This window comes from Papio anubis, chromosome 12, assembly GCF_008728515.1.
Source record: "Papio anubis isolate 15944 chromosome 12, Panubis1.0, whole genome shotgun sequence".
Taxonomy (NCBI): domain Eukaryota; kingdom Metazoa; phylum Chordata; class Mammalia; order Primates; family Cercopithecidae; genus Papio; species Papio anubis.
In genome coordinates this window covers 93438449-93465598 of record NC_044987.1, presented here as the reverse complement: position 1 = coordinate 93465598, position 27150 = coordinate 93438449, and the positions used below count along the sequence as shown (strand labels likewise).

Below are 27150 nucleotides of genomic sequence, written 5' to 3'. Positions count from 1 at the left end.
CTTCAAGCCTTCCGTTACAGGCTGTTCATAAAAATACTACCTAGACATTCAAAAAGTATCCGGCCATTGCACTCCAGCCTGGGCGACAGAGCGAGACTTCGTCTCAAAAAAAAAAAAAAAAAAAAAAAAAGGTATCCTTTCTAACCAACCCTTTCGTTTTTAAGAGTCTCAGATATTCTAAACTCTCAAATGCACTGTTTCATAAAAATAGCCCAGAGCTACAAAGCTGGTCTCAGGTCAAACTGCACCACCGGGCCACAACTGCAATGTCACCTCATCCTATCAGTTTAGTAGGCAGGCAAGAAATGAAAGCAGCCCTTTAAAAATGGGCACGGCTTTCCACCCTGTCCAGCTACTGCATGGAGCTCCACGCTCTATACCTACACACAGCAAGATCAGCGGACCTCATCAATGTCCCAATGGAACAGTCACCTAAGCCACTAGGTAATAAAAGATGTAAATCAGGTAAAAGGGGACTGCGAAATGCTGAAGCTCCCTGCTGACATTCACACAAGGGCTAGCTGCAGTTACCTTGTAGTGAGAAGCCACGTAGAGGGCCATAAGCCGTTGGAGGAAAACTTCAGAGGCCTTGTGGTAGCAAAAGAGAGTATCTCTATTAACGTAGTAGCTGGGTCTGGAGTTAAGAAACCAAAACAAAACAAGCAGCCCAAGACTGGTCATACTACTCTCTGGAGGCAGAACAAATTTCCCTAGATGGGAACAGGAGCTCAGTGTCCTAAGCAGAAACACATAAAAGAAGGAAGAAGAGGGCCGGGCGTGGTGGCTCACGCTGGTAATCCCAGCACTTTGGGAGGCTGAGGCAGGCGGATCACAAGGTCAGGAGTTCAAGACCAGCCTGACCAACATGGTGAAATCCGTCTCTATTAAAAATATAAAAATTAGCCAGGCGTGGTGGCGTACGCCTGTAATTCCAGCTACTCGAGAGGCTGAGGCATGAGAACTGCTTGAACCCGGGAGGCAGAGGTTACAGTGAGCCGATATCACGCCACTGCACTCCAGCCTGGTAACAGAGCGAGACTCTGTCTCAAAAAAAAAAAAAAAAAAAAAAGAAGGAAGAAGAGAAAAAGGAAATTGAAAATGTTCAACTTTCCCTTTTCTCTAGAGCAGCATCCTATGAAACAAAGGGCCCAAATCCTTTGAATTCTTACACCGCCCCTCTCCTTTTCACAGGGCCAGTGAAACCTAGAGGAGGATACAGTTCACAAGCTTCAGGCAAGGGGCAGCCTGAGACTATCCGAGTGATGTTGAGGCAATCCAAGCACAGCAAGTCATTCAGCCACTTCTCCACTGCGTCCCCAGGGGCGTATCGGATTGACTCCTGGAGGGAAACCTCATGCAGTGTCCGCGCTGCTCCCCACAATCACACACACAAAAGAAGAAACAATGATTAAATATGTATTGTCTAAACAAGCAAGGAAAAATGTTTCACTTTATATTTGTCCCATGGTGGCCAGAGACCTCGTGGTAAGAATTTAAACTGGGTGGTTTAAAATTGTTTTTGGTGGATATTCAACTTGCCACGATACCAACTTCAAAGGGATCTCAACGCAACCATACCGAGACAAGGACACACAAGGACCCCACCATCAGAAGGCCCTAGTCTGGCTCCCATCCGGTCACTGGCCAAGAAAAGCTACTTCTCCTCCTGGGGACTCAACCTCCTAGCCTGATGGTGGGAAGGTTTGGTGCTGCCCATGATGTCACAGGGGAAGCGAGGATCGGCAAGTCTGAAGGGCCTTGCTGTGAACCGCGGGGCCCAGGTCAGGTTCTGGGGTACCTGATGCCAATCTGGCTGTCGTCGTGGTCTTATTCTCAGCGGTGGTGCTGACCTGGCTCTGGGCGCTCTGTTGACGGAGCTGCTGAATTAGCTTGAGGGACAGTGACCGGCCAGTGCCCTCATAGCTAGAAGCAAAGGCAAAAGGAATCAGGCATGAGGTACCAAACCACTGTCTAGGAGGGGACAGAGAGCTGCTTTCCTCCACCTGCTGAAACATCAGATCCCTGCTTCCCCCAGGACAGCCTTCCTCATCTCTGAACTTCCAGCACAGCAGGCACCTGTCCAGAGGTGGCAGGGTGGCACGGTGGATCAGCGAGGGGCCACCCAGGCCTGGGCTCACATCCTGGCTCATCTACTTAGTATCTTTGAGCAAGGAGTTCAATCTCTTTTAGCCTCATCTTCAAGGGGGGATTATTCTATACACTTCACAGGACTGTGATGTGAACTTAAAAAATAAGGACTGGAAAAAGGGTGTAAGTAAAGCCTTTGGCATAAAGGCTTTAGGCAGTTTTAGTGAAGCTGGAACAAAGTTAAATGGTCAACTAACGGAGCTGCTTTTGGAAGTATGGTGCATAAGGAAATAAACTGAGAATATTTCCAGTTTGGGTAATAAAACAAATCCACCACCTCAGAAATTCTTTTCATTACTATGCTCACTTAAAAGGTGACATAAAACAGCTAAAACATGTTGGGAAAAAATTAAATCACCTATAATCTGATAACTCAATCAGCTTTCATTGCTGAGTTTCTTCTTGTCTTTAGTCACAAGCATATGTGACCACAGGGTACACAGAGCACTTTTTTTCATTACCTCATTTCATAGTACTCATTATTATATTCAGGACTGTAAAATACCTCCTCTTACTCAAATTATAAAAGCTAGAATGAGTGTTTTATTCCCACTCTCCACCCCACATAACAAAGCTCCCCCAAAGGTATTCCATTTACTTATTTAAGAAAATAGAGCCGGGCGCAGTGGCTCACGCCTGTAATCCCAGCACTTTGGGAGGCCGAGACAGGTGGATCACGAGGTCAGGAGATCGAGACCATCCTGGCTAACACGGTGAAACCCCATCTCTACTAAAAATACATTTAAAAAAAATTAGCCGGGCGCGGTGGCGGGCGCCTGTAGTCCCAGCTACACGGGAGGCTGAGGCAGGAGAATGGCGTGAACTCAGCTACACGGGAGGCTGAGGCAGAAGAATGGTGTGAACCCGGGAAGCGGAGCTTGCAGTGAGTGGAGATCGCACCACTGCACTCCAGCCTGGGCGACAGAACAAAAAAAAAGAAAATAGAGTAAGCACAAGCAACAAAACTTAAAAACTTTTGTCATCAAAGGACATTATAATAAAGACAGTGGCCAGGTGCAGTGGCTCATGCCTATAATTCCAGCACTTTGGGAGGCGGGCGTATCACCTGAGATCAGGAGTTTGAGACCAGCCTGACCAACATACTGAAATCCTGTCTCTAGTAAAAATACAAAAGTTAGCCGGGCATGGTGGTACACACCTGTAATCCCAGCTACTCAAGAGGCTGAGGCAAAAGAATCGCTTGAATCTGGGAGGTGAAGGCTGCAGTGAGCCAAGATTATGCTACTGCGCTCTACCCTGGGCAACAGAGTGAGAGTCTGTCTCAAAAAAGAAAAAAAAAAAAAGAAAAAGGAAAAAAAGAAAGAAAGTGAAAAAACCCATAGAATGGGAGAAAATTTTTGTAAATCACATCTGATAAGGGACCTGCTATCAAGAAGATATAAAGAACCCTTACAAATCATTAATAAAAAAGACAACCCAATGAGAGAGATGAACAGAGGATATGAATAGACATTTCTCCAAAGAAGATACATGAGTGGCCAACACGCACATGAAAAGATGCTAACATCATTAGTCACCAGGAAATGCAAATGAAAATTATAATGAGAGGTCACTTCACACCTATTAGAATGACTATAATCACAATGAAACATAAAAAGTGTGTGAGATGATACAGAAAAGTCAGAACCCTCATACACTGCTGGTGGGAATGTAGAATGTGCAACTGCTTTGGAAGAGTCTGGCAGCTCCTCACATGGTCAAACAGAGAGTTAGCCCAGTAGTTTCACTCCTAGGTGTATCCCTAAGAGAAGTGAAAAACATGTCCACGCAAAAATCTGCACGCTAACGTTCAAAGCAAGATTATTAATAATAGCCAAGAGGGAGAAATAACCCAAATGTCCACCAACAGATAAAAGGAAAAATAAAATGTGGTATATCCATACAATAGAATACTATTCAACCACAAAAAGGAAAGAAATACTGATATACACTGCAAGTCAGTCATGGAAGACCACATATTTTATAATTCCATTTATATGAAATGTCCAAAATAGGCAAATCTATGGCTAAAGAAAATAGATTAGTGACTCCCTGGGGTTGGGGGCTGTGGAGGAACTGAAAGAGGATGCACAGGCTTTCTTTATGGGGTGATAAAAATGTTCTAAAATTGGTTGTGAGCATGGTTGTACAACTCTGTGAACATACTAAAAACCATTAAATTACATATTTTAAATGGATAGATAGTACAGTATGTGAGTTATATCTCAATAAAGCTGTTCGAAAAATAAAAACCCATTTTATTTCAGTATTTTCAGTGTAAGCAAAACAGTCACAATAAATCTGCATACAGAATAATCTCTTTAAGATGTGATTTCCATACAGAAATCTTCCCAATATTGGAGATAGATATTTAACGACCTCAAAAGATTTCACAATACATTGTTATATTCAAAAAGCAAATTAAAAATGTTTTTGTTCAAATGAAAAAAGTAAATGCAGAGAAAATGTACACCAAAATTCTAACAAAATCTATCTCCAGATGGTTGAATTACAGGTGATTTTTCTTTCTTTTCTTTTCTTTTTTTTTTTGAGACAGAGTCTCGCTCTGTTGCCCACGCTGGAGTGCGGTGAGGCAATCTCGGCCTCACTGCAGCCTCCGCCACCTGGGTTTAAGCAATTCTTCTGCCTCAGCCTCCTGAGTAGCTGGGATTACAGGCACGCGCCACCACACCCAGCTATTTTTTTGTATTTTTAGTAGAGACGGGGTTTTACCATGTTGGTCAGGCTGGTCTCGAACTCCTGACCTCGTGATCCGCCTGCCTCGGCCTCCCAATGTGCTGGGATTACAGGCGTGAGCCACCGCACCCGGCTACAGGTGATTTTTCTTTTGCTTACCTGTTGTAATTTTTCAATAGCAAACACTAAATATTTCAAATTTAAAAATTAAATATTTCAAATTTAAAAAACCACTCATGTCATTATGAGCTTGCTTTCTTACGATAACTATAGTACTTTAATACTATATTTTCTAAGATATAAGGTATTGGTATCGCCATCCATGTATTTTCCAACATTTTCTCACACAGACAGAAGCAGACACTCAGCACATAAGACTATAATTCTTTAGTCTTATGCTGCCCATTTCATGTCGGGCCAGAGACATGTAACAGTTCATTAAGAGAGCAGTTTCCATTTGCAGAAGGCCAGTAGAGAACGAAGCAGCCCCAAACACTCAGAGCCTCTGAGAATCAGACTTAGCTGTCCAGGCCCAGGCCACATTCGCTACATGCCCCTGAATCTGCAAGAGCCTGCCACGGGAGTAAGGACCCCTGCTCACGGTGCCTTACCCGTTGATGGTGGATGCCATGAAAACAAGGTAGGGGCCAAGGAGGCTCTTCACCAAGGGAAGGGGGATGGCGGCGGCTTCATCAATCACAACTAGTTCAGCCTGGCCCAGTTTCACAGCATCTGCAGGATGTATATACTGTGGGGAAGGAAAATTTAGATTATTAGCCTAGCGAACTCATGTCACAGCTGCGATTACTGGTGACTCATCATAAAGGCTGTTTTCTTTCCTCTTTCTGCCTGTTTCCTTCTCTCCTCTCATTCCTCCTTTCTACTTTTTCCTGGCAGGGCAAAAATGGGATGGGGTTGGAGTCAGACACCTGGGTTCAGAGAGTTCAGCCCCTGATCATGTGACCTTGGACAAGTCACTTAATCCCACAGTGCCTCAGACGACTCCTCCTGTAAAGTGAAGGAAATACCTATCTTACGGCTGCTTGAGGGAAAAATAAAGCAGGTATGTAAAAATGCCCTGCCCAGTGCCTGACTCACAGTGCTGATAGACAGATGGTGGCTCCCTTTCCTTTCTCTCCTTTGTCTCCTCGTGTTTTCCCCCAGCCTCAGATAAGGGAAGCCGATGAGCTGAAGGCACAGCTCGACCCCAGTGGTGGCTAAAGAGGAAGATGTCGAATTTCTCATGCCGGCCACTGTGCTCCCTGCTCTGATGGCATGATTATAAAGGCCAAGTCTCCCTGCTGACAGACATTTCTAGAACTTGTTATTTTCTTAATACATGCACACTTACTTATCTTTATGCATACAAACAACCTCTTCAGTTTCTTCAGGGCTTCCTGCTAAGTTTAAAGTGGTTTGAAAAGCAATGAAGAGGTATCTTATAGGAAACCCGAATAACCAATTAACATAAACAAAGATATTCAGCCTCACCAATAATCAGTGAAATGCTAAAGACAGCAGGGAGACATTTCCCAAAACTTAAATAGCTGTAAAACGTCCAGAGTTGGTGAGCTCTTAGAGAAATTAAAGCTCAAATGAATGCTGGCATGGGGGTAAATTGGTATAAACATTATGAAAGAGAATTTGGCAAATTTTAAGAAAGCTGGAAAACTACACAATCCTAAAACCCAACAATTCCACTTTGAGAAACATACATGTAAATATAATTTACTTATATAACACCTAAAGATGAATCAACCAGATCTACAAGCTTTAATCTGCATAGATCCTGAAAACAACTGTTAGAAAAGGAAAGATGAAGGAGAACAAGTATAGTACGTTACCACCTATGGACAGATAATTACGTAGTAAACACAGAAACACATTAACTGAAAGGACACATACCAGTATCAGAAATGAGTCGCCACTGGGGAGGGACAGAAGGGAATAGGTTGGAAAGGGGTTGAGGAACTTCAACTGTATTTGTGATGTTTTAGTTCTTTAAAACAAAAACCTAAGTGACATTTAAAATATGAAACAAACACAGCAAACATCAAAATGTCAACAATACTTAAACCTGAGTGTTGGGCACCTGAATGTTATATTGGTCTCTGCACTCTCCTATACATTTGAACTATTTCATTACAAATAAGATGTTCTAACTGCTTTGCTACAAGTTGATGAGCCAGGGAGGCGGCAACCTCACCCATTTCTTTTTTTTATTTTTTGAGACAAAGCCTCACTCTGTCGCCCAGGCTGGAGTGCAGTGGAATCATCTCGGCTCATTGCAACCTCTGCCTCCAGGATTCAACCAATTCTCGGGTTCAACCAATTCTCCTGCCTTGGCCTTCCGAGTAGCTGGGATTGCAGGCGCATGCCACCATGCCTGGCTAATTTTTTTAAATTTTAGTAGAGATGGGATTTTACCACGTTGGCCGGGATGGTCTCCAACTTCTGACCTCAAGTGATTCACCCACCTCAGCCTCCCAAAGCACTGGGATTACAGCCATGAGCCACCATGCCCGGCCAACCCCACTCATTGCTAGCAGCAGAATGTACATCCTCAACAGGGCCCCAGATCTTAGATTTTTCAAGGGAAAAACTAAACAAGCATCTCATAAAAGCAGCAGAAAGCAGCCCCCCAAGGGAGGTGAAGCCAACTTTTATCTAATATTCTTCTTTTTCTCAATGTTGAGACCAAAGAGAAGCCTGAAAGGAACACAAATGGAATCTCATAAAGTAAGGTCACCTCCTCTGTGCTCACACTGGAGACAAAAGAACTCTGGTAATATGAGAGAGTATTTGATTACAAATTCAAGAAGGAGCAAGGCCCGAGGCAGGGCATTTCACGGAAATGTTTTCCTTCTTCGGTTTGTGTATTTTTCTTGAGTTTTAACAGGTCTCCGTGTTCTCATTGCCTGCAGCCTGACCCTCACCAACAGCAGCCTGTCCTCCTGCCAGCTGGGAGAATCAAGCAAAAGTGAGAAGAAATATACAGAATGAAGAGATTCTAGAAAGAGACTAGTAAGAAAAAATTAAGGTAAAGGGCATAAACACTTAATATTGTTTATAATCTGGCCTCTGATACAAAGGTATAACTTATTTGACATGCATATACATATGCTTTGACAGGCATAAAATGCTAGGGTACAAACTGCCAAATTCACCTGGCTCACTTCCCAACCCAATTCCAAAAACAATCAATGAACTTCCTCCAGTAAGAGCCCATTAGTCTCAGTCCATCTGTAAGCCCGTCACCTCATGCCTCTCCCAGAGATTTAGCAAAACTGCAGCCTTTGGACAAGTGCAGACCATTCAGGCTTACAGAGTGCTAGAGATTTTTAGAACTTTCGGGAAAACACTGTTTAAAAAAGAAAATAGGCCACTGGCTAAACCACAAAGATTCAGAGCACATTTTGCAAAGTTCTTTTTTTCATTTAAGCTGTAAGGTTATTGTTCTAGTTACAGATGCAACATTTCAAAAACTGCAATAACTAAGCAAAGTTAGAACTGATGTCAGAAGAAAGATTCTCTTTTAATGAATCAGTATACTTTCCACCCCACTTATTCCATATTCAAAGGACAAAAACACAACTTTTCAATCTAACTATATATATTTGTTAGTTTGCTGAATGTTTTTCTTCAGAAGAGGCTGAAAATCTGGAACAGGTTTAGCAAACAACACCACCATTGTCTAAAAGAGATGCAATTACACAAGACATACATGTCTATAACAGGAAACATCTTAGAGCCAGTAAAATACAGCAAGACACTGGCCCTGCACATCAGTGTCTGAGAACAAGCCTCACCTGAATAGTCTGCCTGTGTTCTCGAAATACATTCACTCTGATCACTGCTTTGTTAAATTCAGGATTTAGAGACTGGATAATCTCATAATCCAGATGTTCCTGGTGGGGAGTCAAACCAATGACAAACTTTAGAAACAAGTTTTAGAAACTAAATATTATGAAAGTAAGCAAGCATTCTAAAGACCTCACTTGGATTTAAACCCAGCACTGTATCAAAATAAAAATCCTTTTTTTTTTTTTTTTTTTTTGAGATGGAGTTTCGAGCCCAGGCTGGAGTACAATGGCTTGATCTCAGCTCACTGCAACCTCTGCCCACCCCGGGTTCAAGCGATTCTCCTGCCTCAGCCTCCCGAGTAGCTGGGATTACAGGCATGTGCCACCACGCCCAGCTAATTTTGTATTTTTAGTAGAGATGGGGTTTCTCTATGTTGGTCAGGCTGGTCTCGAACTCCTGACCTCAGGTGATCCACCCACCTCAGCCTCCCAAAGTACTGGGATTACAGGCGTGAGCCACCATGCCTGGTCCAAAATAAAAATTCTTAATCCAAATTTCCTACCTGATATTGCAGAGCATCAAATCCTTTAAATACAAATTCAAACAGAGTATGGAGGTTATCAGGGCTTGGGGAGGTAACAAAGATATTGGAGTACCTACAGAACAAAATAAAAGAAGGATTTTTAAGAAATTAGGAACATTTTAAAGAAACAATTTAAAAAAGAAAATATTTTTGTTTGCTCCTGTCCCAAAGGTGATAACCAGAGGTAACAGCAAGGGAAAAAGTCAGGACACCTTTTAGAAAGGAAAGCAAAGCAACTCCAGACATTTAGCTACCAACATCTGTGAAAGCAAATTGCTTAGAAGCACTGTGGAGACAACGCCCTCAGTGTGCAGAACAGACAGACTGCTCCCCAATCCAGGGCACTGCTACAGTAAGTAGTTTCACATCCATCACTAGCTGTGTTGAGACTTTCAAGTGGTGAAGCTGGAGAGCTCAATCGGTGCTCAGGCCAAGGCCAAAGCTAACCTCCAAGTTAGCTTTGCCTTGCTGAGTATAAAGGATGCTAACAGCAGATACTAATGGCTAAGAGGCTGACTGTTACAGCTAGAGCAGCACGAAGAACGAAGGACAAGGAGTCAGGAGCTAAGCTCAAGCCCCAGCTCTACCAGCACTGACTTGCTGGAGGATCTTGGGTAAATCACTGGAACTCCCCAAGCCTGGGTTGATTCATCTATAAAATGCCCACAGAGCTCTAAAGAGCACCAAGGAAGATAATGCACAAAAGCAAACACAGTAAGTAAGTTCTAGGTGCATTATTATGGCTGAGAAGTTGGAAGAACATACTCTACTGGCAGTTGCATGTATCTTCCATACCCAACAGAAAAGAACAGAAAGTAACATCACACCTAAAACCAGCTCCTCAGAAGCCAAAGAAAGCTTCTCTTAATCAAAATCATTAAAATGTCAAACTTGTACTTTTCTCAGTCAGCAAAGCTGGTCACACATATTCTCATGCCCTGAGAGGTGTAAAGTTTCTTACTCCCATTTCTTTGCTTCTGCATGTTTGTTCAACTGTAAATAGTGATTACAAAGGCCCTGGTATATATGTGTCTATGTTTCCACACAAGTAAACATGCACCTTTAGGGTGGGTTGGGGAAACAGTGCTGCTGTTTCCCGGCAGGAAATCAAGACCTAGAGAAAACACACACAGAACCCACTCAGAACTCAGAACTAGGAACGTCAGATACCAGTCCTCTGACCCCAACCCTGCACACTACCCCCACAGCGCCCAGAGTTCCTAAAGATGGGGGATCGAATCCCCTTACCCAAATGCCACCGCCCCAGCAATCGCCAATCCCAGGGCTGCAGATTTTCCCCGTCCTCGGGCAGCTGTGAGTGCAACAGTACTCCTCAGAGTCTTTTCAGAGATGCCCTCAATAAATTTCAAGACAGCTTTGGCCTGTGGAAAGAGAGACACATTAGGTGAACTCCAAGAAAGGTCCAAGTTTCTGCCATTCACCACCATCACTGTGGAGAAGTGAGGTTGATGCCAGGCTAAATAAGAGGGCGGCAGTTCTTGCAGGCCAGAGAGCACTGCTCAGCACCTGGACTTCTCACTCCCTTGGTCATCTCCTGTCAGTCTCAAGGCCTACAGTATCAATTATTAATAGATGCTGATAATTCAAATTTACAGCTTCAGTCTGGAGCACTTCCCTGCACACTAGACTTTTTTTTTGTTTTTTCTTAGATGGAGTTGCGTTCTTGTTGCCCAGGCTGGAGTGCAGTGGTGCGATCTCAGCTCACTGCAACCTCTGCCTCACAAGTTCAAGCGATTTTTCTGCCTCAGCCTCCTAACTGGGATTACAGGTGCGTGCCACCAAGCCCGGCTTATTTTTATATTTTTAGTAGAGATGGGGTTTCGCCATGTTGGCCAGGCTGGTCTCGAACTCCTGACCTCAGGTGATCCGCCCGCCTTGGCCTCCCAAAGTGCTGGGATTAACAGGCGTGAGCCATGGCGCCTGGCCCACACCAGACTTTTTTTTTTTGAGACAGAGTCTCGCTCTGTCACCAGGGGCTAGAGTGCAGTGGTGCAACCTCCACCTCCTGGGTTCACTTCAACCTCCACCTCCTGGGTTCAAGTGATTCTCCTGCCTCACCCCTCCCAAGTAGCTAGGATTACAGGCACACACCACCACACCCAGCTAATTTTTGTATTTTTAGTAGAGACAGAGTTTCACCATGTTGACCAGGATGGTCTCCATCTCTTGACCTCGTGATCTACCCACCTCAGTGTTCCAAAGTGATGGGATTACAGATGAGAGCCACCGCACTCAGCTGGCCCACACCAAACTTTTATACACATGCAACTGCTTCCTGCACATTCCCATTTGTACGCTACAGATCTCAAACTTGAAACTGAACGCCTAAAGTTGCCCCAAACCTCCTCCACCTAGTCTTTCCCATCTCAGTTAACTGTTCAACTGCTTGGGCCAAAGTCTCCTCAGTTCTTCCCTGATAACTTGATTCGTCAGCAAATCCTGTTACCTCCAAAACATATATAAAATCCTACCATTCCTTACACCGCTATCCTTCTCTACTGTTCTGCTCAAAGCCACCACCCTATCCTTCTTCCATCATGACAGCAGCCTCCTGACTAGTCTTCCTGCTGCCATCCTCACCCCACCAGTCTATATTCAACATGGCAGCCAGAGGATCCTCTTAAAAAGAAGTCTGGGGATGCCTCTGGCAGCTATGCTGAGAGGAGACTAAGGACATAAAAGCTTCCACTGCTCCCATCTCTTATAGAGTAAGTGCCAAAGCCCTGCCAGTAGCCTGAAAGATCCTCCAAAAATCTCCTCCTCCATACCTACTCACCCTGCTACAGCCCCTCAGCCTCCCTGCCAGGCCTGGAACACAGAGGGACATCCCTACCCCAGGCCCATGCACGTGCTGCTCCCTCTGCCTGAAGCACTGGCTCCCCAAGAGCCACAGGGCTTGTTTCCTCACCTCACCTCACCTCCTTCATGGCTTGGCTCCAAAATCACCTCCTACATGAGGCCACCCCTGCCCCCTGTATGTAGAACCGCAGCACCCTACCCTCAGCTGTCATGCCCTATCCCTCTTTGCAACGTTTTCTTTTTTCCCATTGTACGCAGCATCTTCTGCTTCACCACATGATCTGCTCATGTCTTTCATTTACTGACTGTCTCATCTCACTAAGAGGCAAGCTCCATGAAGCAGGCGCATCCCTCTTGCCTACTGCTGGGCCCCAGTGCCTAGAGGAGAACCTAGAAGCAAAAGCAAGGTGCCAGTGACACAGAAGGACAGGAGCCACTAACTACTTATGGCCCAAACTGTGCTCCTCAGCTGGATCTGTGCTGGGAATATGTCTTTGAGGGTGGGAAGAAGGCCAGATGGTCCTGAGGAAGTTTGCCTAAGCAACGATGCTAAGAAGACACTGAAGAGACACAGGCCAAGGCAAATGGAAGGGGAGAGGCTTCAGGAAGCCAGAGTTTCTCCAGATGAAAACACTCAAAGGGAATCCAGGTCCTACTTAACTTGGCCTTGCCTGAAGGCTATATTTTACCCTTTTGTTTTATATTATGGAAGTTATAAACTCTGAAAAATCCAATGACATAACGGAAAGGTACCAAATCTAGACTAAAACGCATCCTAAAATGAAGAACCAATATAAAAAAGGCCAAAATCCAACTAAAAAGTGGGCAGAGGAAATAAGCAGACTGGCTGACCAAAAAAAGAAAAAAGAAAAAAAACCAACAGCAACAACAACAACAAAACAACAGATGACCAATAATTATATGAAGGAGGTATCCTCCTCTCTCCTAATTAAAGAAGCAACACCAGTTAAAACAATGGTCCTATGTTCTCATATCAGATTGGAAAAAACTTACAAGTTTAATAGGAATCACTGTTGCAAGGGTGTAGGGAAAAAGGCATTTCCACACACTGGATAGTTCCATCAACTGGTACAACACCCATTTGAATACACACAACCTCTGATCCAGCAATTTCTCTTCTGGAAACGTATCCTAAACATAGTGCCCACAGACTTACCTGTAAGAATCCCTTAAGAGCACTGTTTCTAATAGTGGAAATGCTGGAATCAATCCAAACGTCTAACAGTGGACCATTTACACTCTTTGCATTTAATTCATTTATGTGCATGAAAAAAGAGGTAGCAGGATACATAATAAACTGTTAACAGCAGCTGTTTCTGCAGAGTGAAACTGCCAAGTGGAAACACCACTTCTTATTTCTTTATGTACTCTTTTTCTACGAACTTTTTGTTTTTTTGTCATAGGCCATTTGTTTTCTTATAACACTACTTAACTAGAATCAGTCTCTCCTGCTTTATCCTATCGCTCACTCTTTCTCTTTTGGATACAGAGGGTACCAGGAAGTGAATCAAAAAAGCCTAGGGCCTGCAGCCAGAGCTGCATAAAGAGCTATGTAGCTGCTGATCATATTTCCAGAATGAAAAGGGAAGTCAGCCTGCTGGGACTCAGCCCTAAGTGGGAGGTGTCACTGCAGCTATCTTCCTTCTCAAGGGCAGCAACCCATGTTGCTCATTTGGCTCAAGCTGACCTAGAACCCTGAACACACCTGACAGTTCAAAGACCTCTGGGCTGTACCCAGTCAGTTCCCATCATGGCCCAGGAACTACCAGGGAAGGCAAGTTTACCAGTGCAGACCACCTCGGTGAGCACAGAAATGCATCCTGGCAGCTCTCACCCAGCCTATTTGCACCCAAGACCAGGTACATATCACCCCAGAGGGCCCGGCCCTCATCAGGCCTCACACTGGAACCAGGGTAAATACCAGACTAGGGGCCTCAAGTTCTCCTCTCACTTCTGAATAAGCTGTAGGCAAAACCTTTATATTATCAAAACTTAACTGAAATTGAAGAACACAGGTATATTGCCCACTCTTGGAAAAAGTGGTAAGAGCATTCCTCTTTCAATGTAATCTGTCCAGATGTAGTGGATCATGCCTGTAATCTCAGCACCTTAGGAGGTTGAGGCAGGAGGACTGCTTGAGGCCAGGGGTTCGAAGTTACAGTGAGCCATGATCATGCCACTGCATTCCAGCTTGGGTGACAGAGCGAGACTCTGTCTTTTAAAAAATAATAATTCATCTGCTCCATCTGTCGCCTGACTGGAGGGGGTAATCCCTAGACTTCTTCTGTGAACCCAGACAACATGAAATAGCCCTACTGTTGCTGAGCACACACGAGTATGAGCAAGGGGGAAAAGCCCCCTTCTCCAAGGAGGGTCTGAGTCTTGGGTCAACGTACCTCGGCTTCTGTTGCGCTCCGTATGCTATATTCTACCTTTGTGTTGGAAGTTCTGAGCACCACACTCACCTGGTCTAGAGTCTTACAGCAGTCCACCAACACACCCACAGGCTGGGTGTCCTGCAAGCTCTCCTTCAACTCCCTCAGCTCCAGATCGGAAGGACCGAGGCTCTCATCCTACCAGAGAGAGGAGAAGGGGAAGGTCTGTCACTGCCACAGGAAGAACAACAGAGAAAACACAGCCTCCCCCAGATTCCTGGACCCCAGCACAGACTCACCGGAGTCTGGGGAGGCAGGGCCTCAATGGTGGCAATGTGGGAGGAGATGGGCAGGATATTGAGCTGGTCATCAATGACGAGACACTTCTTACAAGAGGCCAGAGAGAGAATAAACCTGAGAAACAAAACCGCTGCAATGAAGAGTTGGGGAGGGCATGCAATGTCTACACAGAGTATAACTTTTCTTCAAAAAATCATTTGGCCCCAAGTGTCTCTAAGAAAGCCAGAAAAAGCTAAAACCCAGTTGGAGAGCAGCGTGAGATGATTCAGCATCTCCTCCACAAGGCACCTGAACATACTTTAAACAGCAAATCAGAAAACCAAGACCTCATCCCAGGAGATCAATTATAAGCCCTCCTGTTGTGCATGACTGCCGCTATTCCCTACGCCATGGGGCCCTCCCCTCATCCTCCCAGGCTTGCTCTTTAGCACTGAGGTGTTTCAGGCTATCCTTAAATGGGGAATTCCAAACCCAACCCCATATGATCACCAGTCACACAGGGAAAAAACACAAATGAATTCACCTTCTGTCACTAGGAAAAAGAAATAAAAGGAACAAGGGGAAAGGAAAGCTCCCCAAAGAAATACAATACAAACGTTCTTGCATGCAGGAAAAAAAATGTGTTTGACTATAAAATTCAAACATCCTCCCACTGCAAGAAAAAGATTTCACAGGCTTCTGTTGATTTCAGTAGCACACAGCTGCTCCTCCTGATCCGCTCATTCTACTGAGTTAGTGCATCACAGATGGTTAAAATGAGAAAGGCCCCCAGGGTTCATCAGGGCTCGGATTTCTACACCTCAGCACTACTGACATTTCGGACCAGATAATTCTTTGGTGTGGAGCTGTCCTGTGCACCACCGGTTGTTCGGCAACATCCCTGGCCTCTACCCACTGGATGCCCACGGCACCCCCCACCACCTCCCAAAGTCATTACAATCAAAACATTTCCAGACATTGCCCAACGTTCCCAGGGGGCCAAATGGCTCCAGATGAGAACCACTGATTTAGATCAAATTTTCCTAAGGCGTTTCACAGGGTGCTAACTGGTGTTCCCACCCCGCCAAAAAAAACTGTGGTAAGATAAATTTGGGAAACAATCAGTTAAACAGGTCCCTGCTGCTGCAAGACTTTTCAGAGATTACAACAGGCTAGGGTAAATCTTCATAAAGGAAAAATAGTATCTGTGTTTCCCAGACATATATGGCCAAACTCTCCTCATACGGTCCCTCTCAAAAAACTAGTGTTCTATGGCCGGGCACAGTGGCTCACGCCTGTAATCCCAGCACTTTGGGAGGCTGAAGTGAGCAGATCACTTGAGGTCAGGAGTTCGACACCAGCCTGGCCAACATAGTAAAACCCCACCTCTACTAAAAATAAAATACAAAAAATGGCCAAGCGCGGTGGCTCATCCCAGCACTTTGGGAGACGGAGGGGGGACAGATCATTTGAGGTCAGGAGATCAGGACCAGCCTGGCCAACATGGTGAAACCTTGTCTCTACAAAAAATACAAAAATTAGTCAGGCATGGTGGTGGGCTCCTGTAAATCCCGGCTACTTGGGAGGCTGAGGCACAAGAATCGCTTGAACCCAGGAGGCAGAGGTTGCAGTGAGCCAAGATCGTGCCACTGTACTCCAGCCTGGGCATCAGAGCGAGACTCTGTCTCAAAAAAAAAATAATAATAATACAAAAAATTAGCCGAGTGTGGTGGCAGGCACCTGTAATCCCAGCTACTCAGGAGGCTGATACAGGAGAATCACTCGACCCAGGAGGCAGAGGTTGCAGTGAGCCAAGATCGCGCCACTACACTCTAGCCTGGGCAACACAGTGAGACTCCGTCTCAAAATAAATAAACAAATAAATAAATATTTAATTTCCGATAACAAATTGTGTATCATATTTGAAATTATGGGTGATCCTTTGCTCAGAAGAAACATTTTGTCGCCTTTTTCTGCCTCTAATTACATCTCACCCCTCCCATATTTTTCTTATCATTTCTACTATGCCAAATATGTCATATCCATAATAAAAAGTTTGGAAAAACTAGTGTTCTATGAAATATCTTCTGGGAAACAGTGATCCAGAAAAATCACTCCTTTAAAAGATGAGTAAGCTAAGAGCCAGAGAGAGTAACTTGGTTTAACTGAACTGTCAGGGCCAGCAACAAGACAAAATTGAGGTTTCCTGGCTCCAAGTTTCTACTACATTTCACTGCTTCCAGTTAGTCTCACAACTGCTGCTGCTGTCAAGAATTTCATCATTTTTGGAATCGTGTACTACTTTCCCCAATGCAAAAGCAAAGCTTTCAGCTGAGTCCAAGATAAAAATATCCCTCCCAATGTGACTGCCCCACAATTGGGAGGAACTATAGACCTACCTTTCATTAAATCTTCCCACCACATCCTGATGGGCCTCAGTTCTGTACCTGGAATGCACATCCTAACAAAGAAAGACAACATCCATTAACAAAGGCACACAAACACTGCTGAGGACCAGGGTCCAAATACAACGCTCTATCCAAGGAGACACGGGCAATCTTGCTGGAAACAAAATCACTCCCACACACCCTGCTGTGCCAAATGGTATTTGCTAAAACTGGGATCAGACACTGAATGCAATGTTGCTTATTAAAATCTTTCACTTTTCCACATTTTTTTCTAGCATCCTAAGTTATATTCATTTATTTCATAAAACTGGCATGCTGTGTGCCAGATATGCTGTGTATACACTAGTGAACAAAGCATGACCTCTGTTCTCATGGCACTTGGAGTGTAATGGAGGGAGGAAGAAAAATGAGTAGATAAATACACATTTTGGCAAATGCTACATGTGAAATACAGACTGCACGGATAGCAAGTGGGGGTCACTTATGTAGGGCAGTGAGGGAGGGCCTCTCCGAGATAAGCTGAGGCCTGAAGAATAAGTAGGTAGCCATGTAAGAGAGAGAGGAAGAACAAACTGATATGAACACAAAGTCATTCATTCACTCTCAAATATCTAAGGAATGCTTACTAAATGCCAGGCACTCTTCTTTTTTTTTTTTTTTTTTTTTTTTTTGAGACGGAGTCTCGCTCTGTGGCCCAGGTTGGAGTGCAGTGGCCAGATCTCAGCTCACTGCAAGCTCCATCTCCCAGGTTCACGCCATTCTCCTGCCTTAGCCTCCCGAGTAGCTGGGACTACAGGCGCCCGCCACCTCGCCTGGCTAGTTTTTTGTATTTTTTAGTAGAGACAGGGTTTCACCGTGTTAGCCAGGATGGTCTTGATCTCCTGACCTCGTGATCCACCCGTCTCGGCCTCCCAAAGTGCTGGGATTACAGGCTTGAGCCACCGTGCCCGGCCTGCCAGGCACTCTTCTAAGATCTGGAAAGGCAACAGCAAAGAAAACTAACTCTCTGTTCCAATCAAATTTATTTATTTATTTTTTTTTTTTTTTTTACTTTTTGAGACGGAGTCTTGCCCTGTCACCCAGGCTGGAGTGCAGTGGCATGACCTCAGCTCACTGCAACCTCCACCTCCTGAGTTCAAGCGATTCTCCTGCCTCAGCCTCCCTAGTAGCTGGAATTACAGGTGTGCACCACCATACGTGGTTAATTTTTTTTTGTATTTTTGGTAGAGATGAGGTTTCACCATGTTGGCCAGGCTGGTCTCAAACTCTTGACCTCAGGTGATCCACTCATCCAGGCTCCCAAAGTGCTGGGATTACAGGCGTGAGCCACTGTGCCTAGCCCTCCAATGAAATTTAGAGACTAGTACAGAAGGACAGACTAATAATAATAATAATAATAACTTTAGGTAACTGTCAAGTGCTTTGAAGAAAAATAAAGCCGGTTAAGGAGTGACAGGCAGAGCTGCCTACTGTAAACAGGGTGTGAGGAAAGACCACACGGATGAGGTGATATCTGAGCAGGGACTTGAATGCAATGAGGAAGTGAGCCAGGCAGAGGTCCAGAGGAAGCACATTCCAGTGGGAACAGCAAGTGTCAAGGCTCTAGCATGAGTGTGTGCTGGGCATGTCTGAGGACGTTCGAGGAGGCCAAAAGGGCTGTAGTGCAAGTGATGATGGGAGAAGTAATGACAGGAAACAGCCCCTATTGAGGAAAGTTCATTTCATCAGACCAAGTCCAATGCGACCACCATTACAGAGCTGCTGGGCATGGGCATGACTTAAAACTTGCCTCTGAACACTGACTTGGCAACACTGATAGAGAGAGGAGACCAGCTCTGCATCAGGTGAGACACATCCCTAACTCCTCACCATGTCCTCGGTGCCTTTTGCTTTGGGAGAACAGAATATCTGCTGGAGTTGAAATTCTTGCCAAACTGGGAGTACAACTAGCAAATGTTCCTTAGTCATCCATTAGGATAAGGGCCAGTGAGGAGTCTGCACATGGTCCTTTTTTTTTGCAATACACAAATTTAGGCACTGGCATTGCTCCTTATACAGTATCATTCCAGAAAATTTAACTACATAAAAGCTGCATCATATCTGAATCTCACTGGTGTAGAATTTGCAAATGCCTGAAAACAAAGGTGAAATTCAGAGATTCCTAGGCACACTCAGGGACCCTGAGATTTAACTGCAGTGACTTTTTCACTAGTTAAAATCAAAGAGCTCTTAGCCCAGAGGCTGTGCTGGCTACTCACTGGAGCTGCCCAACAGGAATTCTTTAAAGAAAGCAGAACACAGCAAAAACAGATGTACTTGAACCCTCACAATTAAGTTAAAAACAGATGCTTACCATGGTCATTGTGTACAATTGCTTGAGTGAGTTCATGGTCCGTAGGAGGATGACCACTAGCCCACCACCTTCCACTGTTTCTACAGTCCTGGCCAGCAAGTTTGGAGTTAAGGCTTCGAAATCCTGGAAGAAGGGGGCGTGAGAAAGGGTACTCATGCGAATACCAACCCAAGGGGCTTTTTTTTTTTGAGATGGAGTCTCGCTCTGTCACCCAGGCTGCAATGCAGTGGCACAATCTTGGCTCACCACCCACCTGGGCCTCCCAAAATGCTGGGATTACAGGTGAGCCACCGCACCTGGCCCAACCCAAGGGACTCTTAACCAAAGCAAGGTGATAAGGCAAAAAGACGACTTCGGAGCATAAAGCCAAGACCGTACTTCTTCCCACCTTGACTTCCCAGGATACACACACAGGGCGCACCACAGAAGAGGACCAAGCCCTCGAATATATGAATACCTGGTTTTATACGCCAAAAATGGGTCTCTTATTAGAGACATTGTTAGTTTTATATGTCAAACACCTCTCTGATAAAATCTTATTTGGAAACAAATTTTCCAGCCTTCATTGATTCACACTTGAATTTCAGAAACATCTTACATTTTCTGACATTTATAGCCCAAACCTGTTTGACAAAACTATACCACATGGGGGAGCTGCTGCTCCCAGGAGTCATTACTCAGGCAACTGATCAAGGCAGCAAGCAGAAGACCACTCCCTACAAATCAGTGATCAGCCAGGGCATTCCCCTGAGTAAAGGTGAAAATGAGGCAAAGCGCCCTCCTTTTTGACCTCCAACGTGGGAAGCAAGCCAGGAGTACAGGAGACAACCCATGTTTTGTGAGGTATGTAACTCGACATAATAAAGGGCACAGTCGTAGGTGTATATGATAAACACATTGAATGTGGGGATTTGTGCTTAATTTTGTCTTGTCTTTTTTGGGAGAATGGGGAAGGGAGGTGGCACGGGAGTCAAAGAAACAAAGAATAAAACAAAGACCACCAGAGCTTACACGCACATGCATACACACACACACAAAGTGAAACTTAGTCTATTAACTTGCCAGGCAAGAGAATACACACCAGTGCAGAAATTCACCAAGTAGTCTCTGAGAGATAAAGTGAGGGGTTTTTAAGGGCTAGAAACGGGGAGAGGGGCCTTCATGGTGGATATGCTACTCAGGCACTCTGGACAGGACATTTAAGTGCATTGGTCTGTATTCCAGTTGGAAAACAAGTCCTATTGCTCACTGGACAAGAAAGTCTTTGGTGAACGCCAACAAGGACCTGGGGTCCTAGAGGCACGCAAAGTCTCTGGCATTTGCTTTATCAGCTTTAGCTAGTTAGAACCAGTTATAACAATGCATCACTTCAGTTCCGGTGTCTCTAGACAAATGCTGATTTAAGTAGAAAATTCTCTTTTTATATGGGGTAGGTGACCAAGTGTACTTTGGAAAGTGGCCGGGATTTCCACTAATAATGCTTGGGGATAGGGAATATGGGACTCTCCTCTCCTTACTGTACATTTGTTTCCAGTGGAAAGTCAGGCAGCCCAAGCAACCCTCAAGACTCTGCCTTCAATCAGAGGCTAGAGGATATCACCCACCTGCAGCACACACATGCCGAAGGTATTGCCCAGGATCTTGTGGGTCTCATTGTAGTAGCAGTAGCGAATGTTTGTGGCTGCTATGAAGAGTTCGAAGGGGTCATCCTGCTTTATGTTCAACGTTCCATTCTTTATTTTCTTCTGCAGCTGTCGCATTCTTTTCTTCCGGTGACTGCAATCACACGCCCCCAGTCCCATGAGAGCCAGTTAACCAGAGAGGCTAAAGAGTTGGAACCAGGGGACAGGCTCAGTGATCACCCACTTAGACTTTCAGAGTGAGTAGGGAACTTGAAAGTGTGAGGCCCACTTCAGGTGGAGGGCAGTGGAGAGGCATTAGAGTGCTTAAGGGCTTGGAGTAAGAGTGATAAGTCTATGTGTGAACACTGCTATTTTGCTCTGTGACCTCGAGCAAATACTTTGCTTTAAAAGTTGGGTAACAGGGTAGCTAACCCTCACATTTGGCCAAAGCCAGAGCTTGAAACCAAACCTGAGTGGCCTCATTATCTCAGTCATAAGCCAATGCTTCAACTACACTGTGCTGTTCCCCCAGAGATCGTGGGAAAGACAAGGTGATGGCACATTACTTTATTCATCCTTCCTAGAGGACTTCCTTCCTGAGAATGTGGGATTATGTCTTCGAGGGCAGGTCTTATATAAGACAATAATGATATAGGACACAGGGATCAGAATGGAATCTGGACATCTCTAAGGAATCCCTGAATTATTTTTGGTCTTAAAAACCCTGCATATCCAGCTGCTATTTACCTTTCCTTTACCAAAAGAGAGAACTAGAATGTTCTAGAATGGAGGATTACAGCTGATCAAAATTTTACCATAGTTGTCTAACTTAATAGCTAGAACAAAGGCCCTTCCTCCCGTGGGCCTCCACTTCCTCATCTATGAACCAAGGCAGTGGGTGAGTTTATCTCCACTGTTCCTTCTGGCTCAGGCCTTAAGCCCATGACTTACAAGCAGGCATTAGCTTGAACATAATGCTCCGCCACAGCAAGGCAGGGGTAGGGCGGAAGAGCTATAAGAGGTACAAAAATATATTTTTAGAAGTGAAGCCAGCTGGTTTAAATTCAAAAGGCAAATCTGCCCAGAAGACTCTGAATTGCCTAATTCCACACCCGTCTCACATTTGCCAAATGAAAAATATTGAAAACCAGAAGCCCTAAAAACTTAAAATTCTGGGATAGGCAGCAGGCCTTATTCTCAATCTGTATTAAAAATGCCTACCTCTCAAAATATGAGACTATATACAACAGAATACCAATTATTGTTCAAAACTACATACCAGTAATAAACATCTAGATGCTGACAATGCCTAGACACTGAAATGCTTTTTATTTTCATCTTTGGGTTTTCTGCACTTTTCACATTTCAACAATAAGGCTCTTATGATTGTCTGGTTTCCTTTAGGCAGAATCCCTTTACTTTAAGACCATAGGACAGGGGCAAGTTTAGCCTCTGGAACTAATTTCAGTTAAAATAATTTTAGAGCCTGTTAATACATCCAACTCAATGTATACTGAGTACCTATGACAAACATGCTAAAACAGTTGAAAATATGAAAATACAAAGATAAATAGGAGAGGGCTCCTAACTGAATGAGCTTATCACCTGAAAGTTAAAAAAAAAAAAAAAAAAAGATAAAAGAAAAAAAAATGAATGTAAGTCACAGTATGTACATGACTCTACCCCAAAGCAAGAGCATCCAGTGACAAACATTATATGAGAAGGACAAGTGCAGAGGAAGGTAGAGGAACCATCAGGTATGACTGGGGGGCTCGGGAAAAGTTTCATGGAGGAGGCAGGCCCTGAGAAACAGGGAGGATTTCAGTAGGTGATATCAGGGAGGTGGAAGTGGCATTCCAAGCAGAGGAGACAGCATGAGTAAAGAAAAGCAGGGAGGTTACTCACAGCATAAAGCAGCCAGAGCTGGAGACAGGCTTTCAGAGTCAGATCGGAGATGAGCACATTTGGAAATTAGAAGAGGCTCAAAGACAGAATCGCATATGCCAGCTAGGTTTAGAGTAAGGAGACAAGATCCAGGGAAAGAGAAGAGCTCCGGAAGGTAGTCTGAGTAAAGACACTGAAGCCAAAAAACGAGACTATTTCTGAGATGATGCCATGGTGGTTATCTGCCAAGGAACAGCACTCCCCATCCCATCCCAAACCTCTCCAAACACAAAGTTGTAGGTAGAACTTCCAACTTCCTATTATACTATGACCAACCCCACCCTCCCTCCTCTGGCCAGGAATAGGCATCTTTCCACCAGAATTTTGGGAAAAAGTCTGATTTCCACATGGCTGGGCCTGAAACAAGGAAAACTCCAGTGTTGTTTCTACTAGGGGGACAACAGAAAACAGAAAGCTGGTCTGCAGTGAGAAAGCTGGTCTGCATGGAGCAGATATGCCGAGATGACAAACTGAGCTGGGAACATTAGCACTCTGGCTCTAGATCACCCGTGAGTAGGGCTGAAATCTTATCCCCTTGGATTCCAGGAAATATCCCATATACCTCAGTGAAATCCCTTTGTGCCAAATTGTATTTGTGTTGAAAGTTTGTTATCTGTGACTACAAGTCTTGACTACCACAGCTTCAAATAGCCTACTGTCAATACAGCAGTGAACTGGTAGAAGAAGAGGCAGAGCTCTGAAAAGGAGGAGAGAGAGAGAGAAAAGTTGACCCATTAGGCATCAATCTGCTGGGGATGTCTAATGGCACAATTTGATCACAATTATAGAAGCAGAAACCAGACTGCAAAAGTGGCCACTAAATGCAAAAGATTTCTGTTTTAAGGTATATGGCAATAAAAATGGGAGGAAATGCTAACCTGAGAGAGAAATCTGGGTATGTAAGTAATCAGCTTTTGATAATAGAAAAATCTGAGCATGTTTACAGGAAGGAGAAAGTTTCCAAAGGGTATGGGGTGACCAGTAGAGGAAAGACAATAAGGTCCTGAAAGAGGTGAGGGAGGAGACACAGGGTACATAAAGGGGTTTTCCTTGGACATGGGATGAGACATATCCCCCTCCATCAAAGAAGGGGAGAAAAAAAGATATAGTGAAAAGGTAGAATAAATTTGAGGTAAGAAAGACAGTTTGAAGGAACTTGCAATGAGATGGGCTTAATCGGCCTAGAAAAGCAGGAAGGAAAACCATACGCAGAAGGCAAGGCATTGGATTCGTGACTTAAAAAGCATGAAAATGATTTGAAACTTATTTTCAGAAATGAAGAAAGGATATCAGCTCCATTTGTCCTCAGAGATAGCACCTCCACTAAAGACCCACAAAAAATATGTCAAGGAATCATTTCCCGGCATTTAACTAATGAGCAGGAATTGTAAGTTGGATAAAACACATGAAGAGCCCAGCTTACCTGCTAAACCCCAGCTCTTTCTTATAACACCACAGCACTGAAGGCCGAGCCTTCACAGTTGCTTTGGATAACATGTGATGAAGTATTACCACCTGCCAAACAAAAAAGTCACAGAATTTCAGGCACAAAAGAGACTTTAGAGACTGCCAGGCTTAAGACCTCATTTGACAGATGTGGAAACTAAATTGAGGGCCAGGGAAGGGAAGTGCCCAAGGTCCCAAGGCGACCAATGACCAGGTTTGGACTAGAAGCCACGTCACATACAGTTAACCTTGTGGTCAACCCACCACCCCAGGCTTCAAAAGGTATTAGTTGTCTGCTAATCAATCTAAATACAGAGAATTCACCACTTCCAGGAAATAAAGGTTCCCACTAGGCATCTTACCAGCCAAAGAGATCTTAATGCCATTATATCCTGAAACACCAGAGTGCTTAAACATGCTGAGTCTTTTGGACAAGAGAAAAAGTAATTCAGGAAACATTTACCGGGTCATACCTGATCTTTTCCTCGATCCCCGACTACAACAAAGAGAGATCTTTGCCGCTCAGCTACCCCATTCTCAATGAGAATCCGGATTCGGTTATCCACCTTTTTCCGATGCATGGTGAAAAATTATTACTAAAAGAGAAAGAAATACAACTGGCCATGTGCACTAGACTGTCTAAGGAACATTAGCTGGCTGCCTCTTGTGGGGCCAGGGACTGTGCTAGGCATATCTATAAATATTGTCTTACTTAACCCTCTAAGAGCTCCATAGGGAAGACATTAGTCTCTAGTGTTAAACTCAGGAAACCTTGGGCTTCGGAGGTGAGAAAACCTCCCCTCAGCCTGGGAAGCCTGTAATTCACCTCTATTAAAGACTTTTTAAAAATCAGAAACTTGTATATTCAAAAAAGTAGGAGAATGACTAAAATACATAGGGTATATCCAAATATCTAAAGCATTTTGTTTGTTTTTGAGACGGAGTCTCACTCTGTTGCCAGGCTGGAGTGCAGTGGCATGATCTTGGCTTCCTGCAACCTCTGCCTCCTGGGTTCAACCAATCCTCCTGCCTCAGCCTCCCGAGTAGCTGGGACTACAGGCGCACGCTGGCCAGGATGGTCTCGATCTCTTGACCTCCCAATCCGCCCGCCTCAGCCTCCCAAAGTGCTGGGATTACAGGCGTGAGCCACCACACGCAGCCAAGCATTTTTAATAACTAAGGATATGGATATAGATGTTTATGACAGAATCACGACAGAATAAAGTATCATAACATTTCTAATGCATACACATAACAGAGGGGAAAAAAAAAGGCTGGAAGGAAGTATCAAAGTATAAAGTAGCTACTTCTAGATGGTGGGACTTTTATTTTGTTCTTTTGTTTTTGTGGAGTCTTAAAAAATTCACGTGTTACTAATAAAGTCAGGGAAATCAATAACTATCAATGAATAATTCCATGATGTAATGTGTCCAAATGTTTCCTCATTTTAGGGAAAACTATACTGAAGCCTTTGTACACAGACCTCAAAAGTTCTCACCGGGTGTGGTGGTTCACGCCTGTAAGCCCAGCACTTTGGAAGGCCGAGGCGGGTGGATCACCTGAAGTCAGGAATTCAAGACCAACCTGGCCAACATGGCGAAACCCCATCTCTACCAAAAACACAAAACTTAGCCAGGAGTGGTGGTGGAGCTGCAGGAGAGGCTGAGGCAAGAGAATCACTTGAAACCGGGAGGCGGAAGTTGCAGTGAGCCGAGATCGTGTGCCATTGCACTCCAACCTAGGCAACAGAGCGAGACTCCGTCTCAAAAAAAAAAAAAAAAAAAAAAGTTCCGTGATTACCTACAGTAAAATATTGCATCATCACAATAAAAACGTCAGAAATATCACTGTAAAAGTAACATGCTACTTCGATGTAAAAGTGACATGCTACTTAGAAATTCCGGTACCTACTGCATTACAAACATCAAGTTCATTTACTGAAGCTTACCACACTTTAACTGTCCCTTCTAACCTTCCAATCCAAACACAGATTTTAGTATATGTCTTATTATAAAACACTAAATCACTGTCAAGGACCCCAATTTATAAGTAAAGGAGAAAGTATACAGAATTCAAATACCCCGAGGCAGAAAAACGAGAGACAGAATTCACACTCAAGTCTTCCCGACTCCAAAACCTGAGCTCTTCCCAGTTCACCAATCTTCTCAACTTGTAAACCCTGTGTTGCCGGCCACATAAAGATCCCGCAAAAATCAATCAACAACTAATTAATGGGGGCTGCCTTTTGCTCTAACTACTGTGGGAGCCCCAGAAGCAGTACCACAAGGCCCTTGACTTCAACCTTGCATTCTTCCTGAAGAAGGTATTTAAAAGAATGAGATGAGGAACAAGAACCAGGTAAAATTAGATGTAAAAAAAACAGCTATAGTGAGGGGTCAGATGAAGGAAGCGCTGAGATTACTATAGGCTGAAGCTGTCATGGAAGGCCTGGATGGGGAAGGCCTTGAAGGAGATGATTATTTTTCACTCACTCATTCATTTATCTATCTACACATAACATCTAGGTGGCAGGCACCACTTTAGGTGCACTGGCAAACAAAACCAAGTCCTGAATGTGACTGCTGAATAAAAAGTATAAAGGAATGTCCACAGTGAAGGATTTAAGAACGTGGAAGGATCTGGAATCAGA

General features: G+C 44.3%; 1 protein-coding gene across 4 annotated transcripts in view; it reads right to left on the bottom strand.

The window, feature by feature from the left end:
* The window catches only part of NAT10 (N-acetyltransferase 10), a 43563-nt gene that overhangs the window by 14144 nt on the left and 2269 nt on the right, over window positions 1–27150 (bottom strand). For 3 of the 4 annotated variants that reach the window (XM_021925922.2, XM_021925923.2, XM_021925924.2), the window contains exons 2-15: window positions 24974–25096; window positions 24478–24569; window positions 21093–21264; window positions 19489–19611; window positions 17127–17188; window positions 14748–14862; window positions 14539–14646; window positions 10481–10614; window positions 9212–9305; window positions 8655–8753; window positions 5457–5593; window positions 1799–1923; window positions 1218–1368; window positions 532–628 (exon numbers count right to left, since the gene is read on the bottom strand). In XM_021925922.2, the coding sequence (XP_021781614.2) occupies window positions 532–628; window positions 1218–1368; window positions 1799–1923; window positions 5457–5593; window positions 8655–8753; window positions 9212–9305; window positions 10481–10614; window positions 14539–14646; window positions 14748–14862; window positions 17127–17188; window positions 19489–19611; window positions 21093–21264; window positions 24478–24569; window positions 24974–25081 (1617 nt within the window). In that variant the 5' untranslated portion in view covers window positions 25082–25096. Of the gene's footprint in view, window positions 1–531; window positions 629–1217; window positions 1369–1798; window positions 1924–5456; window positions 5594–8654; window positions 8754–9211; window positions 9306–10480; window positions 10615–14538; window positions 14647–14747; window positions 14863–17126; window positions 17189–19488; window positions 19612–21092; window positions 21313–24477; window positions 24570–24973; window positions 25097–27150 lie in introns of those variants that run through there. The other variant, XM_021925925.2, reaches the window with a different exon arrangement.